This window comes from Falco punctatus (genome assembly GCF_963210335.1).
Source record: "Falco punctatus genome assembly, chromosome: 1".
NCBI lineage: Eukaryota > Metazoa > Chordata > Aves > Falconiformes > Falconidae > Falco > Falco punctatus.
In genome coordinates, this window is record NC_137580.1 from 86017048 (window position 1) to 86041995 (window position 24948).

The 24948-nt window shown below is 43.7% G+C and overlaps 1 protein-coding gene across 20 annotated transcripts in view; it reads left to right on the forward strand.

Annotated features, from left to right (window-relative positions):
- FBRSL1 (fibrosin like 1) overlaps positions 1-24948 on the forward strand; it is a 547777-nt gene that overhangs the window by 440240 nt on the left and 82589 nt on the right. For 15 of the 20 annotated variants that reach the window (XM_080373488.1, XM_080373505.1, XM_080373495.1 and 12 more), the window contains one exon: positions 5990-6043. The exons of the other annotated variants lie outside the window; for them this stretch is intronic. In XM_080373488.1, the coding sequence (XP_080229614.1) occupies positions 5990-6043 (54 nt within the window). The remainder of the gene's footprint in view (positions 1-5989; positions 6044-24948) is intronic. 20 annotated transcript variants of the gene reach the window in all.

The window sequence follows — 24948 nt, forward strand, 5'->3', positions numbered from 1 at the left end:
GAAGGAGCAAAATATATCCTAGTGTTACTGTATCGGGACATGCAGTCATCTGTTGGACTTTGTGGCCTGTGCTGGCTAAATCGAATAGCAGCGTCACAAGTAGCTCTGGTATTTTTAAGTTAAAAAGGGGATTGGAGTATGCTTTGAATTCCAGTGATAAACTGCAGATATTTAGCAGTAGCTAATATTTATTTTGGTCTGATTTTGCAAGAATGTTGTGATTTGAAGTGTTAACTTTCAGTAAGGGGTGCAAATACTAGTGTTTGCTGTTGTTGCTTTTTAAACTAAAAACTGTTTAAGATGTTTAATGGCGATACGTGAACAAGAGTGGCAATGAGAATGGACGCATTCTTCAGTGAGCCAGCCTGTGCTGTGTGGTACTTTTGGAAAGCACAGATGTGTATGTCATTTTCTGCCTTAATTTTTTTTTTTTTCCCTTTGACTCCCAGCATCCTTGTGTTGACTGACCCATGATAGCTAGGAATTGTGGTGTCTGGATACATTTGAATATGAAGCAGCCTTTTAAAAGCCCATCACAGAAGATTCAGTCAAGTAAAACTATTTGTATCATCAGAATAGGAAATGTAAGCTGGTTGATTTTAATGACTTTATGAATTTACAAGATCTGAAATCAGGCAGGTACAAGAATGTGTTGCTTCTTGCTTAACAGCAAGTTTGAGAGAAGATTGGCATTCTGCATCAGAAATGGAAATTTTAGGGTTTCTTGCAGTCTTTTATCCTCCTGAATAAAGATGAAAATTCTGAACTAGGTAAAGAAACATATGGTTTTACCAGAAGTGATTTCCTAGACTGATCAATTACTAGGAGATGTAATGAGAAATATACTCCTTAGGGAGAGGAAGGAGGGATTGCCATTACATAATATCCCTTGGGAGAATTTCTGTATCGCATAATGAGGTTGGTGATGGAGCATTTGGGGAAAATGCCTATGGATAGGAATTTGTTCTTCAGATTTCCATGAGCAAAATGTATTACTGAAAGCTTGTTAAAAGTAGTACTGATATGGTAGTAGGTGGGTGCTTTGCCTTTATACACCTCTTTTGTTCTCTTAACTACTATGTAAGAGATTAGGTAACCATAAGATTAAAATGTCCACAAAATGAGAGATGCTAGTGAATAATTCCCTTACTTACTTAACACCAAGGGTAAACTATTAAGGGCTTACATTCTGTTCCAGGTTTCATTACACTATTTCTGTTTATCTATTGAAAATAGGTCCGAAGGAAAAGAAAATCTCTAGCCTTAATAATTGTGTAAACACAAATGACTTTATCCTCCTGCTGGTGAAAGTGAAATATACCTAAACGTGTATATGTGATGTGGATTCAGTAAAACTTGGTAGCTGGGTACGCGTTTTCAAGAGTTCCTGTAACATCCTAAGGATCGCCTAGGAGCTGACTTTCAGATGAAGAAAGCACTTTTAAAAGTGACTTGAATACAGCCTTACTTTTTTAGTAGCAGTTGCCTTAAGCAAGAAAATAATTTGTTTCCACACACCTGCCCTTCAGCATTTTTCGTGCTCAGAGGCCAGAGCGGGTGGTTAGCCTCCAGGATCCCAACGGATCCCAACGCCAAGCTGGCCGGCTGCGCCGCCTGCGCACGGGCTCAGAGGTGTTAAAACCAACAGAGGGAAAAGGTGAACAATCTTAACACCTCTGTCACTGCTGGGGAATTTGCCTAATTTGAGCCTCTCTTTTAAAATCTGAGTGCTGGTGATTCTAGCAATTTTTCAAATGGCTTGTCCAGCTTTTGTCCCTTGAGTTACAAATGTGTTCCAGCTTTGCGGGTTTCTCTGGAAATCGCCGCTGCAGGGATTCCAGCAGCCGAGGCGGCGCAGTGACCCCTGACGGTGGCTCTGGTGATCGAGGCAGGTTTGCACAGCTATCACTATTTTTAGGAAGTTAAAGGTGCGATGGCTGTTTTGAAGTCGAGGCCCCGATTCCAGCGGTTCATGGACACGTTTTGCAGTATTCTGTGTGCCACCCCGTGGCTGCCGGCGCACGCTGCAGCTGGTGAGGCGCGGCTGGCTTCTGCAGGACAGTCCCAATTTTAGTGTCCTCTTGATGGTTTTATTTTGTGTCTTGGTTTAGTGTCAGTTATCTGTTCTGATCCCCCTAACACTGACTCGGTTGCGAGATCCTGGTCCTTGGACATGCAAACTCACTGCTGACCAGTGTGGTGTTGCTTTCAGTGCTTGTGGCAGGGCTTGGCTTTCTGAAAAGGTGGGAAAATGGTGCTGGACTTAAGCACAGAGAGTTTGCACAAAGGAATCAGTGACATTTCTGCACCCTGTAGAAAGGATTGCCGTCAAGGAAACTGAAAATCTTTGTGGCTGATGCTGCTAGAAGGACTTGATCGCAGGTGGTGATGCTGGGGTGGTAATCTTCTTTGCTGCCCTGTCCCATTACCCTGCCGGAGTTTTACAGGTCGTGACCCCTGCATTAACCATCCCACAGGCGCAGTTTAGCCTGAGAGCATCTCTCAAGGTAGCTAATGTCATTTTAAACACTAAGAATGGCAACCTGTGATTGTTGGTTCTTGTAAACTTAAACTAGGATGGTGCTGTTGGCATAGATATAGAAAAATAGGTTCTCCAAAATAGCCACTTATACCTTATATGGCTGCATTGAAAGGGTTAAAGATAAATAAAAAGTGCATTCTTTAATAGTATAAAAATAAACCTTACTTTTTGTTGGGTGGTAGGAGAAGAGTTGGAGTTTACGTGAAGACAGCTTTTCAGGGTGGCTGTGTTGTTACCAAAGAGATTTCTAGGTTGCTAACAAAATGAGATTTTTTTTTCAAATATTTTTTATTTTGAAAGTACTCAGCCTAGCTTATGTTCTTGTGGAAAGACCATTACAGTTAAATTGCTGTGGAAGGTAGCTTCATTTTTAATACTGAGTTGAAGCAAGCTGGATCCGTTGTTTGCTGTGGTGTTTCTGTGGGGGGTAAAAAACATCTGTACGTGGATGTGGTTTCTGCAGTAACGGTTATACCAAAAGAGAATCAGGGACATAAAGGCTGTAAATCTTGGGTTTTTTTTCCGTGGAATAATCAACAATAAAAAGCGTTCAGGCGATTAAGATGCCTGCGAGTAGATCCTTACTCCAAAGCTGTAGGTTATGAAGTTGTAGTACAGTCTGCCTTCAAAATGGTTAGAAATCCGTCATAAATATCTCTTTACCACATACCTTCTATCTCCCTGGATGATTGGCTTTCTAGCAAAGCCTTCCATAGAGGGTGTACTGTAATCCTTTTACATTACTTCTTCAGTGCAGATTACGCAGCAAGAAATAATTAGGAGATTAATTTTCACCTGTCACTGCCAATAATAGATAACCTTGATACAGTGACAGGGCTAGGAATTTGGGGAGCGGAAAAGCATTTAACCCTGTAGTGATTGCTGCAGGGACCAGGCAGAAAATGGTTGCCAGATCATGACCTCCCTGCTTGCTGTCACGAAAAGGGGGAGACGTGTTAGTCTTTCAGCTTCCTTGTCTCCTGCGAACGCTTTGCCTTTATCCATGAACGTGTGCTGTAAAATTCGCTCTGTGCCGCAACGGTGCCACACGCGCCTCGTGCTAATCAGCCCGGAGCAGACGTTGGAGACCTTTGTAGCCTAGTCTTTTAATTCAAATGCAGTTCTGTTGCTTTTCATGATTTCAATTCCCAATCTGACTGGTATTCCTAGTCTGCTAGGGAAAGGAGCAAACTAATGAAGATGGCTTCATTAGGCAGCACGCAGTTTAGCCCTTACTTCTCTCCAACAAATGCAGCTGATAAAACATCCCAGAAGTAACTGTGCTTTTGGTCTTAAGAGGAAGCGGAGCTGAGGTGTTTCTGCTCCCTTTCAAAATTAATTACTAGCTCGCATCAGGCGAGCTTAAAAATGGAGACTGCGCTCTAAGACAGTGAAGGTAAATGGGAAGGAAAAAAAAAAGCCACTCTTCCCCCTCTGCTGTAGTCGTTGGTGTGTTTTGTTTTTTTCTTTTGTGTGGAAGTTTAAATCTACAATCTGTTGAAAACGTAATGGGAAACCAGCCTACAGAAAATGCCATTATTCATATCATCGTGAGCTCATTTATTTTATCTGCAATAGTAATGATAAGACAGGCTGCTTGGCAATGCTGATAAGCTGAGAAATATCTTAGAGCTATTTGTAAAAGTTAAAGCAGATCTTGGTACTGAGAGATAGGGAAACTGATGAGCCTTTGGGCAATCTGCAGAGCTGAAAGCTAATAAAGATTTTAATAGGAAGGCCTCATTAGGATTAGGGAGAAGATCTATTATCTGGGATTTACACAACACAAACAGTGAGGCAACTTTAATTTTTACTTCTTTGTTCATTAAATACTATTGCGGAACATGAAGCCTTTTAAGTGATCTGGATCTCTTTGTACGTTCAAGGAGCCATCGCCAGCTCTTGGTTGAGCAAAGACGGAAGGGCAGGTTGTGCAGGAATTTGTTTGCCACATGAGAAATGCCAGTAAGCCATCATATTCGGGGGCCAGGCACTTTTTGGAGGTGCAGAAATGAAGTTGTTTGCAGGTGCCTGGGTGGCAGGGTACTTGGCAGCATCTTTTTTCTGTTGTGAACAATGTTTCTGATCTTTTGGCCCTGAAGAGGCCATCTTCAGAAAGAAATGTAACATGTTGCGGTTGTGCTGGTTCTCTTGGTGGTGAGACTGAGACAGCATTACTGGATAGCTTGTCTGTCCAGCAGCCTAGCAGGGTGCTAACTCCCAGTCCCCCAGTGGTGGCTTTTTTATTAGTTGTGATCACCACACAGATAAACTGTTCTAGCAGAGGAGCTGTCTCCAGTGCCACTGGAGATGGCACGGTAGGAGTACGTGCCATGGGTGACCTGATTGAATGGGTTGGTAGTTACACGACAGGGTCGGTTTTTAGCACCATGTGCGTTCTTACATGTGATGTACAAAACATTTGCTTTTGGGGGACCCTGAGTGTGTGCAGACACCTGTCTCATGGGCTCAGCTGCTTTATTCCTTGCACTTAGCATGTAAGGCGCATGTAAGCGGCTGAAAGACAGTTATATTTAATATTTTTTCTCAAGGACCATCCAGACTTTTTTTTGTGGTTAAATTGAATTGTAAAGCAGGAAGAGAAGCCATGCTGGAACATTCTTTGGTTTGTTGTCAAGGGCCAAGTCATGTTGTAACCTGATTCTGCTAACGTACAGTTTAAACCCTTTCTACACACAGCCGATGAGATCTAGCTGAACCTCTAATGCAGATGAAGGGGTTTGTTATGTGATATCCCTGCTGGCTGTGAAATGTCACTTGTGTGACCACACCTGTGTTTGGGAGCTGGCTGGTTTCTTCTTTCGGTGGAGCACAGACCCATACAGGAGTCTCAGCTTCTCCCCTGCTTTCATGGCACAAACCAACTCCTCCTGGATCAATTAACCCTTGTGGTAACTACAGTAACATTGCTTCCATGGAGGAGTGCTCTTTGGAAAGTATCTTCTTGTATTTTCAGTTGTCTTTAATACAGTGTAGCAGCCAGAAACCAAAAGGGAGCGCAGCACCACAGCCACAGAGAAGTCTGTTCCAGAGCATAGTTTGGGATCTGCTGGTTTGAAGCAGTGGTTTCATAGGGCCTACAGCGGATAGCGTAATGGTGTAGGTAACTGCAAGTATTTCACCTTCCATGTGCTTAAGGAACTTGAAGCAGCTGCAGCTGTAATCCCCTCTGTGGAGGCAGATGGGCAGGGCTGGGGGAAGAGCATGGCACCTACTGCCCAGGGCAAAACCACGTTTTTGCAGTGGGTTGGTGTTGGGTTATTGGAGCTTGTTCGTAACGAGTCACAGTTTATGTCGGTGAACCACCTTGGCCTCCTAAAGAACTAGCGCTATTTGCACATAGCATGTTGCTCCAGCAAGGCTGCCATTTGAGAAGTTTCTAATATTTATGTTTGATATGAATGAAACTTTTTGTTTTGTCTGTAGACCGCAACGGAACTGGAGCTGACTCGTATCAGGAGTGCCTTGATAACAAGCAAGGTATGAGATCAAGTCTCTCCAACATGGGCACTTGGGACTGATATAGCTTGATTTCTTGCAGCTGAATTGGTTGCTGTCTCTGTCTGTCTCACTCTCTCTGTTTCCCCTCCCCCACCCCCACCCCAGTTTTGTTCCCCCTTCCCCCACCACTGTCTCCAAGCCAATTCACTGTTAACAGTTCCATGTCAGCTAACCTGTTAGCTCAAGGACTCATTACACATTTGTGATAAGGTTTCTCGTGTCTAGCAGCCCAAACCCTCTGTTATTAAGGGAAGCTTGTAAAACAAAAGTAGCATGTGCACTTGCTTGCAGCTGTCTTCTTCCTTGAGGTTTACTTGCACAGCCAAGCAGAAAAATACTAAAGTAAAAGTGGAGTTAAGGGAAGGCACATGCTGGGCTGGGTTACCTTAGTGCCAGACATCCTGTTACAGTTTGTGTGCTGACATGCTGACTCAGCCTTGTCCAGCCTGCTGTCTTCTCCTGTGGTAAAGTAGGTAAGAGCTGGAAAAGTCTCATGTGACTTACAAGGGAGTGATGATGGTGAAGGAGGAAACTGTTATCCTATTATAAACATGGGAAGAAGAGTCACATCAGTAGAAATGAAAATCTTAAAAGTATCTCAGAAACAGGACCCAAAGGCAAGGTTATTGATTTTGTATTTAGAAAAAGGGTTGGTGTATTATGTTCTCTTCAGATGTCCTCTCTGAAAACTGCAATCAGAAGTGCTACTCCATCGGTGTAGCCACGTAGTGAGTGTTGAACCTTCTGGTAATCAGGGAGAACAAGTACCCTTCAGTCCAGAATTGCATTCATTATCAGCTACAAGAAAGAGATAAGAGGAAACGCTTATCCTAACCAGGTCATAGGCATCAGTTATATGTCAGCTTTTTACCCTGTTGTTGACCCCAGATCTGTGACGGTAGCTAAAATTGCTGAAATTCTGACCTTCCTTGTGTAATTTTCTAAAGTAGTACCGAGAAACAAACAAACAAAAAAGTCTGTCCCAGTTTTGGTGCTTGGTTGGGTTTAATTTTCCACTGGTGTCTATGCTTTCAGTATCCATCAGTCAGTGTTACATGTGCTTGAAGTCAAAGCTGCCGTGGAGTGCATCCCTCTTGCTGTTGTTGGGTTTGGGGTGGGTTATTTGGGGGGCTTGGGGTTTCTTTTGTTTGTATTGTTTCCCTCCTCTGAAAAAAAACCCCACCAAAATACCCCACGTTGTCTCTCTGGTGACCTTTAACTCATCTTTTTTCACTATTATTTTTTGCTGGTTGTGGTAAATACCTAATCATTGCTAAGCTTTCATTTCAGAAGTTACAACTGGAAGACTAATGTGGAAGAACTGTAATCAATAATGGCTTTTTTTATTAGATTAAGTTTAAAAGCCTTCTAGACCAATGTAATTCAGGATGCTTCTTTGATAGATAGTTTGTTCTTAGAGAGAACAGTTTTTTCCAACAACATTTTACTGGTTGGCTGGGGGGGTAGGGGTGTGTGTGTTCCATTTGGCATTTTGTAGAAAGCAACTGAATTTCGGGGGTTTTAAAAAATAGTCTTCTCCTTTTTGGAAACCAATTGCAGTCCCTTTGATGTGCCAGTTACCCTGGTTTATCTGACAGGTGGTATTAAACGGTGTTATATCCATCGCTTTGATTTGTCTGTCAGAACCCTAAATTTTTCTTGCAGTGTGTTTTTTTGATGGATTTCTTTGACTTCGTTAACATGTGAACAAGCTGTATCATTACAAGTGCTTTCAGTCCAGTATGAGTTGGATCTGGTGTGGTTAATTTACCATGTCTGTGCTACGTCATCATATTTAAAGCAACAACCTTTAAGAATGCAGAGGTTTAAACGTAAAAGTACACACAGTAACCTGTAGTCAGTCCCTTACTGTCCAGTCCGCATTACATTTTGTGAGCATACAGTGGAGTTGAATCCACCATTTGCAACAATTTACAGAATATAAAATATATGGCTGGCACCAGACACATAATTCTGGTTGCTCTCTGCTATGTTCAAAACAAAACACTGCCAATGGCTGGAAGTAGCAGTGGCTCTTTAAAAGTACTAAATCTTTAAGCTATGTGAAATGCAATTGCCATGGCTGCTTTTTATAACAGCATGCTTGTCTCCTAGAAATTATGCTATAATGAGGCTTGGTTTATATATTTTACCCCTTTCCTCATTAAAGTGCTATCTCTCGGAAGAAGCGCTTTGTGTCTTGAAATACTGCGCGGTTAAAATGAAGGCAGGTTTATAAGGATTTAATGTACTTGGGAGCCAAGGTTTTGCAGCTTTATGGCAAAGATGTTTTAACAAAGGGCTTTATGGTAAGGGTGTGCTGTATTTTAGTCAGGCAGTTGCTCAAGGGAAAATTTTCAGTGTGAGCACGTCACAGCAGCAAGGAGAAATTCAGAGGGAAACAGGCCTCTCGGATCCAGTCATCGTCTTGGCTGATATTAAGTCTTAATTCTTTGCAATTTGAAGCCCTGCATTTTTTTTTTTTACCTCTTGGCTCAAGGAAGACAAAAATCTTGCGCCATGTAATTGAACAACATGCGCAGGTCATTTAGGTTTCTCGTTCTAGTGCTCAAGGGCAGGGTGCAGGAGAGTGTGCCCAGGACAGCCATAGGTGGGATTGTTCACACCTTCTCAGCATGGAGCTTGCTTTTTCAGCCTTTTATCTCCAATACTCAGCATAAATGATACCCTGAAAGCAAAATTGTGAGTGTTTGGGGTTTGGAAGTGAGGAGGGCAGCAGTTTGGAGCAGTTGCCCATCCGCTGCTGCCGAAGATGCATCCTGGATCTGCCTGTTTCTCTGGGATACAGTTAATACCCCATGGTTTCCTGAGAGCCAGGGTGTTCTGCCATGGAAAACAGGTACAGAATTACAACCAGACACAGTTGTTGCTGGAGCTCCTTGATAGGAATTCACCATTACTATAAATAAAACAATTCTGTTTTAATGGTTAGGCAATGAAAATCGCTTAGCTAGGGCCTTGGTGGTAGCCAGGAAGACATAACCTCACATCTTTGAAACAGTGCGCAGAGAGATGGCCTCGGAAACCGATTCAGAGTATTACATGTTATCATTTGTAGCGCCTTCTCTTGTCTGTAGAAAATTGTGGTTTACTTTGCTTCGGCCATTTTCTGTCCATCCCCATGCCCTCAGCTGGCAATGGGGGTGGCGCCCTACTGGGCTTCAGCTTTCCCAGCAGCTACAGGTTCCTGCCGGAGGAGCCCGATACCTTTTACTTCTCCAGTGTTCTCTTTGCAGAGTGTCATGGTTCTGTATTACTTCCCCACAGATGAATTAGTTGATGCTTTTCCAAGATGAACATGGTTTCATCTTTCTGATGGCACTATTGACTTCCTAGGACTCTATATTTCTTTCTGGTATTTTACACCATGTCCTAAATTCAGTACTGCTTATTGATTTTGTTAGCTCACCTGTGGAGGGAGGATGAATGTAATTTGGAGCAACGTTCGGCAGCAAGGATGGAGGGTAATTAATCTTGACAGTGATCAAAATCTGGCTGCAGTTGAGGCGATTGCAGTGCCTCTGTCCCAAGATTATGGAGGACTGAATGCGCCTGCCGCGGGTTTGTGCTGTGAATGGATCTCAGGCGGATTGCTGAGCAGGTGTTACAGGTCTGGGATGTCTGCAGGATCAGGCTTGGTTTTGAAATAGTGGCCGTGAACTGAAGAGTTTTCATCCTGTTACCAGTCCCCTGGGCCGTGTAGTCCCAGCGTGTGTCATCTGCTATTAGTCTTGATGCAACCAATGACCTTGTTTGTGTGAGCACATTAAACACAACATTAATATCTGATTTGCCTACTTTGAATTCAGACAGGCTGCAATCAATCACCTGAACTCTTGACAGTGAGTATGGCTGGATGGGCTAAGGAGAACAAGTCAAATGCATGCTTGGGCCAAAACTCTAGGAAACTGGAAAACCGCTTGTGAGCCTCTGTAGCTGGTGTAGCTGCAGCAGTTGGGGGAAACACGTTCTTCACTGGAGAGGAGAAGCTGCAGGAGCAAGAAACGTGTGGTCTGTGTAGAGGTCTGTTCAGCCTACGTCCTGCCAGGCAAATACCAGCATGGTAAATGAGAGTGCCAAGAGGCACATCTTGGAAGATATTACTGTGAGAAGTTCTAACCTATTCCAGCTTTTGGATCCCGGTTGAACCCCAGCAAGATTAGTTTCAGGATGGCAAAGATGAATTATGAGGCAGATAAATAAAAATGGCAGACGGGCATGGCTGGATTGAAAAGTGCGGTCAAAACAGTTCTGTCACTGAAGATGTTATTTCCATTAAATGTTTTGAGATTTAATATTGATTTCAGTGAAATTACCCTTGAAAACAGATTTCCTCTGAACCTTGATTTTTATATATTTGTTCTGGAACAGCTTTAGGAGGTGGAAAAATGAAACTTTTGCTTCAAACAATTTTTATGTTTTGAAATCGGCTTTTTCACTGTATGAACAGTGAAACAATTTTAAAACATTATTTATTATTTGTATTCCAGTCATGTCTGTGCACTCTAGTTATGGGCTAAACATCATTTTGCTAACCACAATGCTGACGGGGTGGGGGGGTCAGTTTCTGCCTGAATAAGCTTTGGTTTTGTATTTCTGACTGGGGCTGCATTGATTGCCAGTGCCTATTTAAACAACAACAAAAAAAAAAAAATCAAACCAAAAAAAAAACCCAACAAAAAAACCCCAACCTTCTCATTTTACAATATGTTGGCTGCCTTTTTGTTTAAAGAATTATAAATACATCAGCAGATTTTCCACAAAAACACATATGCTTTCTTCCTGATGAGCGTGATGACGCACTGAGAATCCTTGCAAGAGGCCTTGAATCTCCTTCAAGTAGAAGATAGTGCTGAGGTTGGAATTGAAATTTTAAATAACTCTCTTCATTATAAAAGATGCTGGTGGGGCCTTGTTACTGAAGAATTGCCATTTTCTGACTAATTTTTTTTGCCAGCATGGGAACAAAGAAAGAAAGGAGGAGGCAGAATAAAAGCCTGTGTGAGTGTAGTACAGAGGCTGCAGCTCTCTAAACTGGTAATGGTATCTGGAAGGAGTCCAGGCTGTTGTAAATATGAACTTTTGTCAATATTCCCCAAGCTTCTCCGGACTCTAGGGTGGGCTTTATTAGCTGAAGGTCACACCATTGTGCTGTCTCCCTCTCCTGAGACCTCTGATACCTTCCTGAAAGGACAGCCCATTATCCCTGGGCTTAGAAGCCAGCTTTCTCTTCAGTGGCGCTGAAGCTGATAAGCTTAAGAAGCATATTTCATCCCCCCACTGCTGCTTTCAGGAGACAAACAGTGTTTATCGTTCCTGATTAATTCCAGTTGAACAAAAAAATAAAATAGGCATGTGTGCACAAGTGCGCGCACACACAGACACAGAGTTGATGGGTTTTTAGGCTGGTCTTCTTGCATAAGGTCAACTCATTGCATTGGCCGCAGCGAGCAGCGTCTGCTGCTGCCTCTCTGTTTTTCCTGGGTGGTGTGTCCGAAGATTGATTTAGTGACATGAGAGGATCCTGGGCTGCGATCAGTGGAAAGAGAAAGGGGTGGAAAGGGGGACTGGGTAGCAGCAGCCTGAGCATCGAGGTTGGAATTGATCTGTGGCAATTAAGCGTTAAGGTCTGTGAGAGCAGGACCACCTGCTGGGAGAGTGGCTTTCCATCACCTGCGAAAGATGAATGGCCTGAGGAGAGAGAAGGGCAGGGACTTTGTACTCAGCTACCTGAAAAGAATCATAAAAACACAGTGTATCTCGCTTCTGTGTCTTGCAGCCCTGCTCATCACAGCTAAATCCCTTTGCTGGGAACTATATGCAAGAGAGTTGGAAGATACAGTAGTTGCTTCTACTACTTTGGTTTCTTCATTTCCCGCTTTGGATCTGGCTTGAAATTTGTCAGTAGGCACCTTGCTGACTTTCTGGTCACTTACTGTTCCAGTAGGAATATCTCCCATACATGGCTCCTAGCTTCTTAGGGTTACTTTTTTCCTTGTAATGAGATTCAGAGTATAGAATAAGTAACAATGAGTAACACATGCGATGAATAATGTGTTGTCCATCTTAACACACCTGCAGCTCTGTAAGGGGCCCAAGTAGCATGCCCCAGGGCTGGGGCATCCAGGGCAGGCGAGCTGTGCTGCATGCTTCTCTCTGGCATGGCCTTGCTGTGTAAGACACCTTACCTGCCTGTGCCTGAGGTATTCAAGTGGAAAATGAGAATATTGGCACTGTACACGGTCCTGTTTGGATGACCGTGCAGCTGCAGTGCAGGTTAGGTGTTTTGCGAAGAGCTCTGTTTCCTTCAGTTTTGTTGTTACACTTGCTGAGGTTGAGGAGTGAAAGAAGAGATTGCACGTGGCTGCAAGGAGCCTGTTGATACTTGGACCAGAGGAGATGATACTTCACTCCATAAACCTCTATAATTTTTTCAGCCTTTTTAAAAAAAGGTAAAAATATTTGAGAGCTGTGGTGTGTGGATGGCTTTCTCTTGCTTTGCTGTGTGCTGATGTTGAACAAGTGGGCCCCGCCAGCAGGTAAGGGGCTTCACCGCTCTGCCCCCGCCTCTGTTGCAGAGCTACATCAAACACCCGCTGCATTTGCACCAGACAAAAGCGAATCAGCTACTTAGTGTATATTGCATCAAATCTTTGTTTTGCTTGCCACATGGTCTATGTTTAAGCCAGATTTTTGGTACTCGGGTTACAACTTAATTTCCTTTGCCAGAACAGAGAATGCAAAATATTAAAAATAATTTTACAAAACTGTGTTTACTTCTTACCAGTGAGAACCACGTTTAAAGACAGATTTTGCTATTACAGCTCCAGCACTAGTGTAAACAGGGTCTAATGCGAAAGTCTGTGAAATAATAGGGCTATTGGTCATCTTTGGGGTAAAAGGAATTTCTGTAACACATTTCAAACCAGAATAAACCTGAAACTTCAGATGACCAAACATAACTAGCACGGCTATTTTAAAACGTCTATAGTAGCATGAAATGGGAGTGGTGGGCCTCTAATATTAGTTTCTCAAAGATAAACTGCGCAAGCCAATGTGAGTTGGGGGCACTTACTTTTGTCTTGTGCATTGGATTAAACTTGTCATTCTTCACATAAAATAGAATACAGTTAATTTTTAGGTGTAAACATCCTTAAATATACCACAGACACCTCTTTAAGGGAAAAGTAGATTTGAGAGAGAACATTACTTTGAAATCTTCTGAAAGATTCTGAAGCTATGTATATGGCGCTTTCTCTAGATTTGTTAACATGGTGGAAAGATTCGTATTAGTTCAGTGGTGCACCACAGACTGCAGAAGGATGCATGCTTGCTTGGACCCCGATTATGGTGATAAGTGAACATTAATGTGGGCTTGGCAGAGCAAGCTCTTAATTTGCCTTGAAATGGAGGGGGCAGAAATGATCTCATCGGACAAGGCGTCTTTGGGCTGCTGCTCACCGTTAGGTATGTCATAGACAAGATTTATTTACTCAGTGTGGATGGATTATTTCCCTTTCCCTCCCTGAATATGGCCTGTGGTAGCTGTTAGCAAAAGAGCTTTCCACCTCCTGTATTGCAGGAAGCATTTTAGCTCTTGCTGAAATGTGAAGCTCCCTTCCTTTATTAAAAATAAAACCACTTTCTCACATGGCAGAGTGATAATAGAGACTGAAATTGGACCGATAACTTCATAAAAGAAAGAGAATTTTTTTAAAGACAAATCATGCATGGTAATACCTCCATTGTTCTCTTGCTGTGTTCTTTGTATTGCTTAACTCCCTGTGAACAAAGAACCCATAACTGGAATTGTGAAAATAATCCAGGCATTTAAGTCAAAACTCAAAAGGCCCTTGGGAATCTTGTGCAAAGGTGTGTCCTTGAAATGGTGGTTTATGAATTGTCCGAACAGGTTTGAACATCCTGGCCCTGAGGAAATCTATGGGAATTTTGCCGCTGACTGCAGCGGGGTCAGGATTTCACACTTAGTGCTTTGTACGTGCTGCCAGGCATTGAGCAGAGCCTCTTTCAGTCTTTGAGAAAGTCTGACTCCCTCCTCACAAGCAGGCGGGAGATTTTCTAGTTGGTTGCACTTGTGAGTTCTAGTTAAGGGAATTGCTTTTGGTCCCCCCATCTTTGTCACTTACTTAAATAAACATGCAAACTGGAAAAATGCGCTTGCTCGAGCTTCGGCAGCAAGTACCTCCTCAAGGTCTCACATTACTGATCTAGAACTGACACTGCTTGAGTACGTGGTTTTAAGCCAAGGTTTAAGCCTGCTTAAATGAAACCAGCTGGGCAGAGAGATGGGAAACGTTGTTCCTAGTTACCATTCAGATGTCTGAACCCAACTAGTTTGAGGTATGAAGGTTCAGTCTGTGAGCTTGAACACAGGTTGGTACAGAGGTTGTATTGTAAATTGAAGCAGTGAGTACTTCTTCACCAGTTTACTGCAGAATAATGTGTTTTTAAAAGTTCAGGTCTATCCAGGGTCAAAGTTACTGGGAGAAGAAGGTACTTAACCGAACAGTGAGGGAATTAGTCTGAAATTGGCATGCAGATTCAGCTAACCAAGGCCCTCTGAAACCAGCATGTAGAAGTTAGCCCTGTTTGAGCAGCAGGTTGAGCCAGGGGACCTCTCAGTCCCTCCCACTTAAGTGACCCTGTGGTTCTCTGGTTAGAAGTCTCACGCCGGCCAGGGTATTTGAGCCATCCACTGGACCATCTGACTGACCACTGTAAACATGGATATCATCTTCCTCTGTTACGCCGCAGTCCAGGGAGAGGAGAGTCACCAGAGTTGTAGCAAATTCACCTTTGTCTTCAGTCTTCCAAATTCATGGTGTGGTGGCCGACAAGACATTAAGAGCTATTATTTATGGAGTAAACACTGTATATAATGGAAGAAAAAACCCAAAGAAACCATGATCCCAAAAAACATGATCCAGGACTCCAGGAAAATTGGAACATGTAGGTTACCTAATCTTAGTTCTCCATCAAATGAAAACATTTAGGAATACTTACAAGAAAAAACCTTCTAAGCTTTCAGCCACAATGTCCTACAGAGCATTGCCAACCCAAAGTGAACCCACCAAGCACAACAAACTGATTGCTAGTGAACTTGTTTGTAATTAATGCTACTAGAACTTAGATTAAAAATGGGGGCTGGGTGCCCCTTGTGTTACTATCGGTAGTTGAGAGGGTTGGAAAGCTACATCCTGTGTGGAAATGTTGCAGTGGCTGAAAGATTGTCTAAAACTTCTTCATGTTTAGCTGTAGTGGAACGTGCAAAATTCCCTGAAGATGCCTAGAGAGACCTAGCCATGGTGTCAGTGGGAGTATGTGTTGAAAGCTGCTTGAGAGGGGGATGTTTCTCAGAATAGTTTGCAAAAAGTAACACTCACAACCCAGTATGGACAATTAGAGAACATTAAAAGTAAATGGGTTAATTTTTCCCAACTTTTTCTTGCCCAAACACAGCTAAAAGACACTTCAAAAAAAAAAAAAAAAAAAAAAAAAAAAAAAAGAAAAGAAAAAAAAGGCTTGGTTGTTCCTCACTGTAGCTGTGTCTTGAGGGCTTTCCTTAATGAGCTGTCTCTTTCTATCCAGTATGGAAAGAAAAACAAAAGAGTTAGAGACCTTCCTTTGTCCCCATGTGATTTTAATCTGATTCATTCATTCCTAATCATCTTGAAGGATTATAAAAGCAAAACCTGTTAAATCTTGGTTCTTACTTCTTTTCTTTCTCTCCCAAACATCATCATTTGTTCTTTTATCATGTTGCATTTCTTTACCCGTGAATCAGCTGCCTTTTAATTTTTTTTCTATATAATGAAAGTCGGGTGGGAAGGGAGAGGGGCGACGGGAGTGCTGCTTTACTTTGATTCATTTGACACACGAGTGTTCCTTGGCCTTTCATACCGAGGAGTGGATGCAGCTCTTGAACGAATTGGACCTACTTGTTTGCTGGCCTAGGCCATCTTGTTATCCAGCCAGCTGTGTTTTGATCTTGGAGGGCCGTTTGAAGATTAAATTGAGACATCTTTTGTTACTATTAAGTGCAGTAATTAAATCAGCTCAGTGTTATTTAAGTGTGGAAAATGTCGCTTCACTGGCCCATGGGTGCCTGAAGTTGCCATTAGACAGCTGTGTTGCTTCCAGTACTAATGATGAAGAGGTAGGAGAAAAGAGCCAAGTGCTCTCTAAATAATTTTCAACTCTTTCTGGGTTATGCTGGATCCCCTCCCCACCTTTTTGTGTGACGTTTCTCCCCCGTCTCTCCTCAATTCATGAAGGACAAGGTTTTTGAGAGGGAGCTCAGGCTTTGGCAGGTGGAGAGCTGGACGTGAGTGCCCTGCCCTGAGCAGAGGGATGGTGTGAGTGAAACGTGCCATGGCATGGCCAAGTTCCCCGGATCGGCAGCTGCTGCTCCATCTCAGAGTTTGCAGGTTGTTGGCTCTGTGACCAACAGAGGAGGCTGAGCTAGCGGGATGGATGCAGTAAATGAGCAAAGTTGGCTGCTTCCCCCCCGCCCCTTCCTCGCAGGGGGCAGTCTGCCAGTCAAGCCAAGCACAGCAAGTACATTTGTTCCCATGAGGGTCATTGTAATACAATTTGCTGGTGAGGACTGGCCTGACTGTGAAGCAGTGGCACCTGGGAGATGTGAACTCTGGCTTAGGCCAGGGCTGGTATCATTCAGAGGTCACCTGGGGCTTAACGGGGTGAGAGTCAGTTGCCCTTACCCGTCCCCCTTTGCCTTCTGCTTGCCGAGCAGATTGCTTGGAGAGAAGTGGCTGGAGGTGATGATCGGCAGCAGGGAGTGGGGCAGAGAGATGCTGGAAGAAAAAGCGAGATCCTCAGTGGGAGAAGCAGTTCTTCGGAGGTCGAGTATGTTTTGATGCCAGGTTAAGTTGCGCAGCAGTATGGGTTCACTGCTACTGGCAGCACTGGTCGCTTGAGCGTTGCCTTGCTCTTCCCCATCGTGCCCTTTAGAAACCCCGTCTTACCTCCCGCGTGCAGCTGAACACACAACTTGCTGCTCTGGTGGTTCCCACAATGAAATTCAGCAGCGCTCACGTCTTGGTGGGGGAGAGCAGGCAGGACTGCGGACAGCCCCGTTCAGCTACCGTGCTGCCCACCGGGGCAAAGCTGCGTGCTCCCTCCCCGAGCCCGCGACCCAGCCGTGTCCCCAAGCCTCTTGTTAAGTCTGTCCTCCTGCACGCACCCGACTCTCTGGCTTCCATCTCCAGTCATTGCCCAGCAACATCTATTTGCATTGCTTTGTACGTTCTGTGTTTTATAGAGGGGGAAGTGTATTTGCACTTCGCAAGTGTTTTTAAGCTGTGGCAAGGGCAGAAGTATGGCAGATGGGTGGGGATGAGAGAATCAGAAGCATGATGAATCTGTTTTTCTTACCTTGTTTAAAATTGCCTGTTAAAATTCAGCAGCCGCACCTCCGATCAGCCTAATGGTGTCTGCCATGTTGCGAATACACAGTCATTAGTTGGTCCAATTCATGCATGCTGAGGTAGGAGGGTGATGTGAATGCAAAGGAGATGGAGAGAATAGAAGTTGGGGGGGCAGAGGAAGGAGGGGGAGAAGCTTGGTAATACAGTGACAATGAAACATACGGTAGTCACACTGGAAAACTTTCTCCTTCATTAGCAGGGATCTGTTGAGTTTCTGCTCACATTAGGGTAATTAACACAAGTACAGATTGTTGAACATCTGTGCAGTTTAACTATATGGCCGGTTCCCAGGCTTTAAACAGGGCTGTGAGGAGCCAAATGCAAAGCAGTATGAAAAGCCCACACACTATTCATTTTACTGAAATTAGCATTTCTGGATGAAAGCTGATGTTGCACGTCGGCTATAAATTTTCTGTAGTCTGTTGCCAGGTTGGCTGATGATCTGAGGTTAGTGTTTGTTAATAATTTTTTTTAAATTGTTACTTTTAGTATTCTGGAGGGGAAGTTTCTATCTCACTCTTCCTTTTCTTAAAAGGCAAAACAAAAAGCAAGCAAAACAAAGCATCTGGGTATATGACATCTGATGTGCTTCTATCTTTTTCCAGTGGAAACCCAGGAAGGAATTGCTGGTTCAGCCTCCGTCAGGGGCTGCTGGCTTTGTGGAACCACCAAGGCTTTTTGATATTTCTGACCAAACTGTGGTTTTAATTTTCTAGGGAGGCTCTGTTTACGATGTATTCTAAAAAAAAAAATGCAGAGTTTTGTCTGCAGGATGGTGGTTACACAGGTGTTGCTTCTCCGCACATCACTATCCCATAACTCTGTCTGTGTACATAGGGTTACCGATATAAAGGTATATCTCTATTTGTGGAGAGCCTTCTGCACTGATTATCCCAGAGGACAGTTGTTCTGCTGTGGCATCTTAAGCTTCCTCCTTGCTCGTTTTTACCTCGCCAGCTGAGAGCATCTGGGCCACAAGGCTTGACAGATTTTTGGGCATAATGGCCAGCAGCAGCAAGTTCTCTGCAGAGGGCCCTTCATGCCACCGCTGTGCCTTGGTCCATCAGAGCTACTGCTTGCTGGCCTTCAAATGATATAGCAAGACCACTTAATACTTTAGGGTTTTTCGGTCTTTTTCCCTGTGTGGATAGGGACGGGCCAGTTTTTCCTTAAATGGATGATTCGTGAAGCCTTCTTCACATTGGTTTCCTGGTGGTGATTACTCATGGTCATGTTTTTGACAGTGGATTTTGAGGGTCTGTTCACTTTGCACCTAGGAATTTTCACTGGGAAGTTCAGACCAATGGTTTCAGCACATGACCATCCACAATTTTCTCTTCTTTAGATGATTTCCCCTTGTGACTTTTTCTGTCTTTCGGTGTTCTGCAGCGTTCCCAGTTGTGCATTGACTCTTGGGTGTTCTGGCTGTACCTGTACTTAGGCCTATGAGCAATATAACTGCATACCTGAATACACGAGCACACCTGGGTTTGTATAAAATTGAATCAAATTTGTACCATACTAGAAACTTCCTGTGAAAGTGGCTGTGCATTGCAACCAAAGTTCTGAAGGGTGTGCCAAGAACCATAAAACCTTGTAATTCAAAAGTGCACTGTGCAGAGATCCTGTATCATAAAAAGATTTGCATTTTTTCTTACTAATGTTATCTCTTTCAGATACAGATTTTAACATATGCTGAAGTTTAAAAAATAAAAACAAAACAAAAAAAACCCCAAACAAACCAAAAACTGACCAAATTTGTTCCATGAGTGGAATTGCTGTAAGGTGGGTAACACAGCTGGGACATCAAGTCATGCACCATGTTTGTCAGGAAATTTTAGTGGAGATGACATTTATGTATGAACATAAAGAAGCCTACCAATGTGCGTAAAAACAATAATCCTTATTAACACTGTTTTGTCTGCTGTTTTCACTAAGCAAAAAAAATTTGTTCATGGTGGGTTTTTTTAGTGTAATCCCTATGGACTGATGTGAATAGAGCTGACCTTTGAAACCCTATTTAAATTTTGAAAGGATTGGGTTTGTGTTTTTTTTTTAATTGGGAAAGGAAGGAGCTCAGTGGCTGGAAGGAAATGTAATTCTTGCCAAGAGTGCAGTGATTTGGTCCTTTAGTTCATCTTCAGCTCCTGCTCTGTAATGACTTACACTCCAGCCCAGAATTTAGCTTGACATCATTTGAAATTGTTGGTGAAATTGTTGCCATTGCACCCACCAGTTCCTCCATGGTCTGCTGGCAAACATCAGAGCTTGCAGAGCTTCGTATTCTTTGTGACCAAAAAACCTTCTGGGACCAAAATGCAGTCTTCAAATTCAGTCCTGCAAATGTCTGGGCTTCAGGAGCACTATCACCCACATGCCTGTAAGACAGTCCTGTAAATACTGTGCTCAGTGTTCTGTCATTGCAGGATCACTTTCTAGGGTGAAGGTGTCCCCACAAGACAGACTTGCTGAATCATGTAAAACTGTGTTTAGTTAAGTATGTGGTTTATTTTTGAAGCACAAATTTAGTAGATCTAGTCCAAAGGGAAATTTGGGCTGGCCTACTTACTCTTGTAACAGTTTTGCAGATAGTTATTTGTGTGCACACCAGCTTAGGTAGGGAAAGAAAAATTGTGCATACCAGCTTAATTAGGAAAAGAAAAATTGTTTGGGTGAAGTGATTATCTACATTTGATTTCTTACCCTCTCCATAAGGATGTCGGAAGGTGGCATGTTGTCTGGTAGCAATGAGGGACATGTAACGGATGCTTTCTGAGCTATACAGGACGATGACAGAGGGCGTTTGCCCTTTCAAAGAAGGGTATGCAGTGAATGGAGCATTGAGATTTCCTCTGTGGTGCTCTTGCCAAAAAGATCCTGACCGTTTGGCTAAGAGATATTTGTTTAAGCCTAAATATTTATTTATTTATTTATTGAAAAAAGAAAGTAAGGCATTTTACCTGGCTTTAGACGATCGTATCTTAAACCAATGGAGTAGCCACATATAGACAAGTCTGAGGACAGACCAAGAGAGTGAAAGAAGGAGGAAGAATTGTTGGAAGAGACTAGATTCCGGGGGAGAGAGGGAGTTTCTTAGGGACACTTCCCTCTTCTTGAGTATGGGCTACAATATTCAAGAAGCTGCAAAACTGTATGGTTGGGGTGGGGGAGTGCTGACATTTTGTGTTAAGAAGATTGCTCTGGCAGTTTATGTAAATGCAAGTATCAAAATGTTCTCATGCCTTGTTTGTTGTTCTCTGTGCTGATGGCAAGAGGGTTGAGGAGGGCCATGCTTACAGGTTTTTGAGACATGTTAATGCAGCTTGGTACAGGGAAGTCCAACATGAGAAATTTTTTTAAATTAACCACACTGTTTCTGTTTTAAACAGTTTGGCTTTTTCCTGGACTTGATGATAGTCGGTGTTAGTTTTAGTATTGGCAGAATTGCGTCAGCTTAAGTTGATGAGGATGTTCAGTCTTACCAAGGTTAATATCTGTGCTCCTTAGATTTGTACCCCATGTATCTTTGCTCGGATTTTATTTGGTCTCATTCTAGGAAAAAAAAAAGCTCTATACAAGAGAGTCATGCTCAGGAACAAAAATCAGTATTCCTGTTAAAATAAGCAGACAGACCTTGCTTATTTTCACTAACTACTAGGCAAACCAATCACCTATTTGGGTATGTGGAACTGACCATGAAATTGAAGCACTGCTATATCTGCAGGTACACTGCCAAAATGAAACAAGATTTTCCTTTATTAATTCCACTCACTCTGCCTCAGCCCTACTCCTTAAGAGTATTTCCTACAGACTGGACTTAAAATGGCCTTTCTGTTCCTGAAGAGCAGAAAATGGCAATCCATCCAGAGAAGAGGTTTCAGAGTTGTGTAAGATGGCAAAACTGTGGCTGGTGAAACAGAGCTGTCAGCCTTCAGTTACGTGGCTGTATCTGAGACTGCAAATGCTGATTTCCCTTGCAGTGAGACTACTTGAACTGATTTGTCTAGCAGGTTTTTCCAGCATGTACACTGTGTATCCCTCCCTGGCTGGGAGGGTGTAGGGCATGCATTGAGGAACTTGAGGACATAATTTTGAAGGACTCCTAAAGTTTCCTTGGAGGTTTCATTTTATTCATCACTAAGCTAACTTCTGTGAAGCAGCAAGTTCTCTTGTTCTCCTACATGATCACTTTGAATGGGTAGTTGCATTTATTTAAATACCTAAAATAAGCTCAGAGAACTTGAGACTAGCTTTAGCTGGGCTGCATATCCTCAGCCACCTCTCAGACCTTTATCAGACCCCAAACTGGGTGCATCTTGCTAAAATTGCGGTTGCATGGTTGGAATTATCTCCGTTGCGTAGATGGGAACACCGAGGCAGATTTGATATTACTTGCCCCAGGCCACCTAATGCTGACAATAGACCACACAGTCCCTCAGCCTCTTTCTATGCCAAAACCATTCTCTTGTGTATGCCTATGGAAAACAGAGTAGCGTGAGTGAAGAGTGGTGTTTGTGGTGATAACAACGTGTGTTGCGTCCCAAAAGGCCGTCGGACAGTGATGGATACATTGCTGTGAAATTAAAATCGCCAGGAGATGCACGGAAGGGAAGGCTAAAATGGTCGTTGCCGTGCTCATAGGTGGACGAGGAGCACGCAGGCAGCGAGATGAAGGCGGCAGCGTTAGCTGGGTCCGTCAGCCCCTGCGCCAGGCAGCCCATTTGCATTCTTCCGTCAGGGAGTTGGAAGCTGCCACGGAGCAGTTTATGCTCCAGCCTGCTCTGGCCTTGAATTATGCATGACCAATTTATCATGCCCCCAGCTGAAAAACTAATTGTGTCCCTGGGATATATTTACTAGAAATTGTAGTTTGCTGTGCTGGGGTCCCCAGAGTGTCCGGCAGAGCAAATGACTGGGAAGTCAGAGCATGTTCAGAACAGGACTCCTGGCTCCACCGGAGCCACCGCACAGTTGATAGATTTTTCACTTCGATTGCCTTTCCAAGGGTTCCCCCCCCTCCTTCCTATTTTTCTTACACTGCATTACACTTAATCGGGCTGCAGGAGACCTTCCAGTAGTCTCCAGTATTAAAAAGCACACCGACATGCCTGAAAAAAAGGCAATTTATTCAGGAAATGCCAACCAGGTTGGGGGGAAGGGGGCTGGTTTATTCTGTGTGTGGTTTTTCTTTTTTTTTTTTTTATAAGCACAGTGTGGTTTCCTGTAATGTCTCCAATTACCGTGAACGTCACCTCCCTCTCGAGATCTAGAGTGATGAGATTCCCTAATTATTGTCATTTGAATGAGAGGTTGGGAAGGAGAGGATTTCTTATCCTCATACAGAGCTCGTGGGGTGGGCTTAAGCTTGCAAATGGTATTACCACCGGGTCTGGCAAAGGAGCATGGGATGCCCCAAAATGAATTTCTCAGTGATGAAATGCCAACTGTCAAACATGTATCTGGCTGTAAACCCTCTCATAAGGTAGAGCTAAGCCATAAAGATTGTCAGTGGGGGCAAGGTTTGAAAGGGAAGGAGGTATTTCACCAATTTAATTAATTACCAAGTTCAGTCTGTCCTCCCCCGCTTGTCACAGAAGATGTCAAGGAGTTAATCACAATAAAGGAGTCAACAGCAGCATGACTTCGGAGGCATGAAGAGCCCTCTGGAATCTCTTGCTCCCTTTTTGTTGTCCTCCTTGTTTGACCCAGTCCGGCTCCGCCTGACAGGTTTGCAGGAGGAGCCCACATCCCTGAAGCCAGCAGGAGCCGTGCCAGCTGCCGGCCGCATGGCTCCCCAGGAGGCTGGGGGCTGCAGGCTGGGACCTGGAGGGAAGGGGCTGTTCCTCTGCCACGGCAGGCAGAGAGAAGCCTGTCTTGAGGCCGTGCTGAAACGGGCTATAGGCTCCGTAGTTGGGCTGTGCTCTCCTGCCGCTTTAAATGGGATTCAGTGCGTGTCCTCTTGGGACGAGAGCTGTAGGAAGTTAATCGGGCTGGAAGAAAGGTGCTGCAGAGGTGCTTCCTTAAGTGAATTCAAGATGTATGAAGTAGTTTGTGGAAACTATCGCCAGCCAGTATGTTGCATGGGAAGTTGAAAGAATTGAAGGTGGTTTTATTTGATGTTGTTTCTGATTGTCACAGATCTGGATCAGCTTTTAAACATTCAGAAGCTCTCTACAGCTTCCTTCCTTCTAGTTCTCCAAATCTGTATTCGTCATCAGTTCCCCAAAAAGATCTGGTGAAAAGATTTTGTTCAGGTGACTACGCATCTTGCTGCATAAAAAGTAGAGCGGATCTGTTGTGTGATGAAAACATACTCCTTTTTGCTGAAATACGTGGTACAACCAGCATAAGACGAGATCTGAAGCTTGTAAAATAGTATTGGAGAAAAGGCATAAGCAGGTTTTTCCCTGAATGCAGCTAGCCAGAGCAAAACCGAGAGTACGTGGTTCAAGGCTGACATGGACAACCAAACCAGGAGTGCCTGTACTGCATCTCCTCAAACCCTGGTGAACTGGAAATAGACGTGATTCTGTGAGATGATGTCCTTCTAGGGTCCAGCACTGTAAGATTCCTTTGCTCCCTTTAATCTGTTGCATCTACTGATTTTCAAAGAGCAGTGGACTGGTTGTGGAGCCCAGCAGTTCAGTGGGTCTCTCTTCAGAGAGGCAAAGGAAATTTCTAAGCTGAGTTCTACAACATGTTTTTCTGGAGGGTGTTGTAGCGCTGATGAAATTACTGTGCTTTTTGAGCAGTCGGGAGAGTGCAAGAAAGACAGGCTGGGCGATATAGGATGGAGACCACTTTCATGTAGCAGCAGTTAGACCATTGGGGAAAGGGTAGGACCAGAGACAATGCAAATCACAGGATCTTTTGTTAGTGTCTTTTAGCTGCAGTGGCTCGGTGTCTGGATGCGAGTCCAGGTTAGGCTCCTTTTGCTGGTGGTTCTTACTAGCTTGTTAATGATCTTCCTAGGTTTTAAGTGCCTACAAATTTGAGTTCTCCGATAACTTGAGTTCAGGGCAGCTGTCCTTGGTAGGGTGTCCAGATTTCTCTTAGGAAAATCTTCCATGTTGTGTTCTCTCCCAGCTCTCCTGTTCACAAGGCAAATAACCCCTGGCACTGTGGTACCTTGTGGGTATTGCTTTTCCCTGAACCTACCTCCTAAGCTCTTTCCAAGGGAGCTTGGCTGGCTGGCAATTGACAGCTTCTGAGTGGCTCTACTGGTTTTACTTCCTCTGTGTTATTACTCAAGTACTTTTGGCTTTGCTGGTTGTTTTCAGTCTGTTGCTGTGCTGTGTTTGAGGTGCCTGAGCTGTTTGGTTTTCTCCCACTTGCTTTGCTGCTGCTGTGGCTGTGGTGGGATGAGAAGCTGCAGCACTGCTAGGAAAGGTCAGG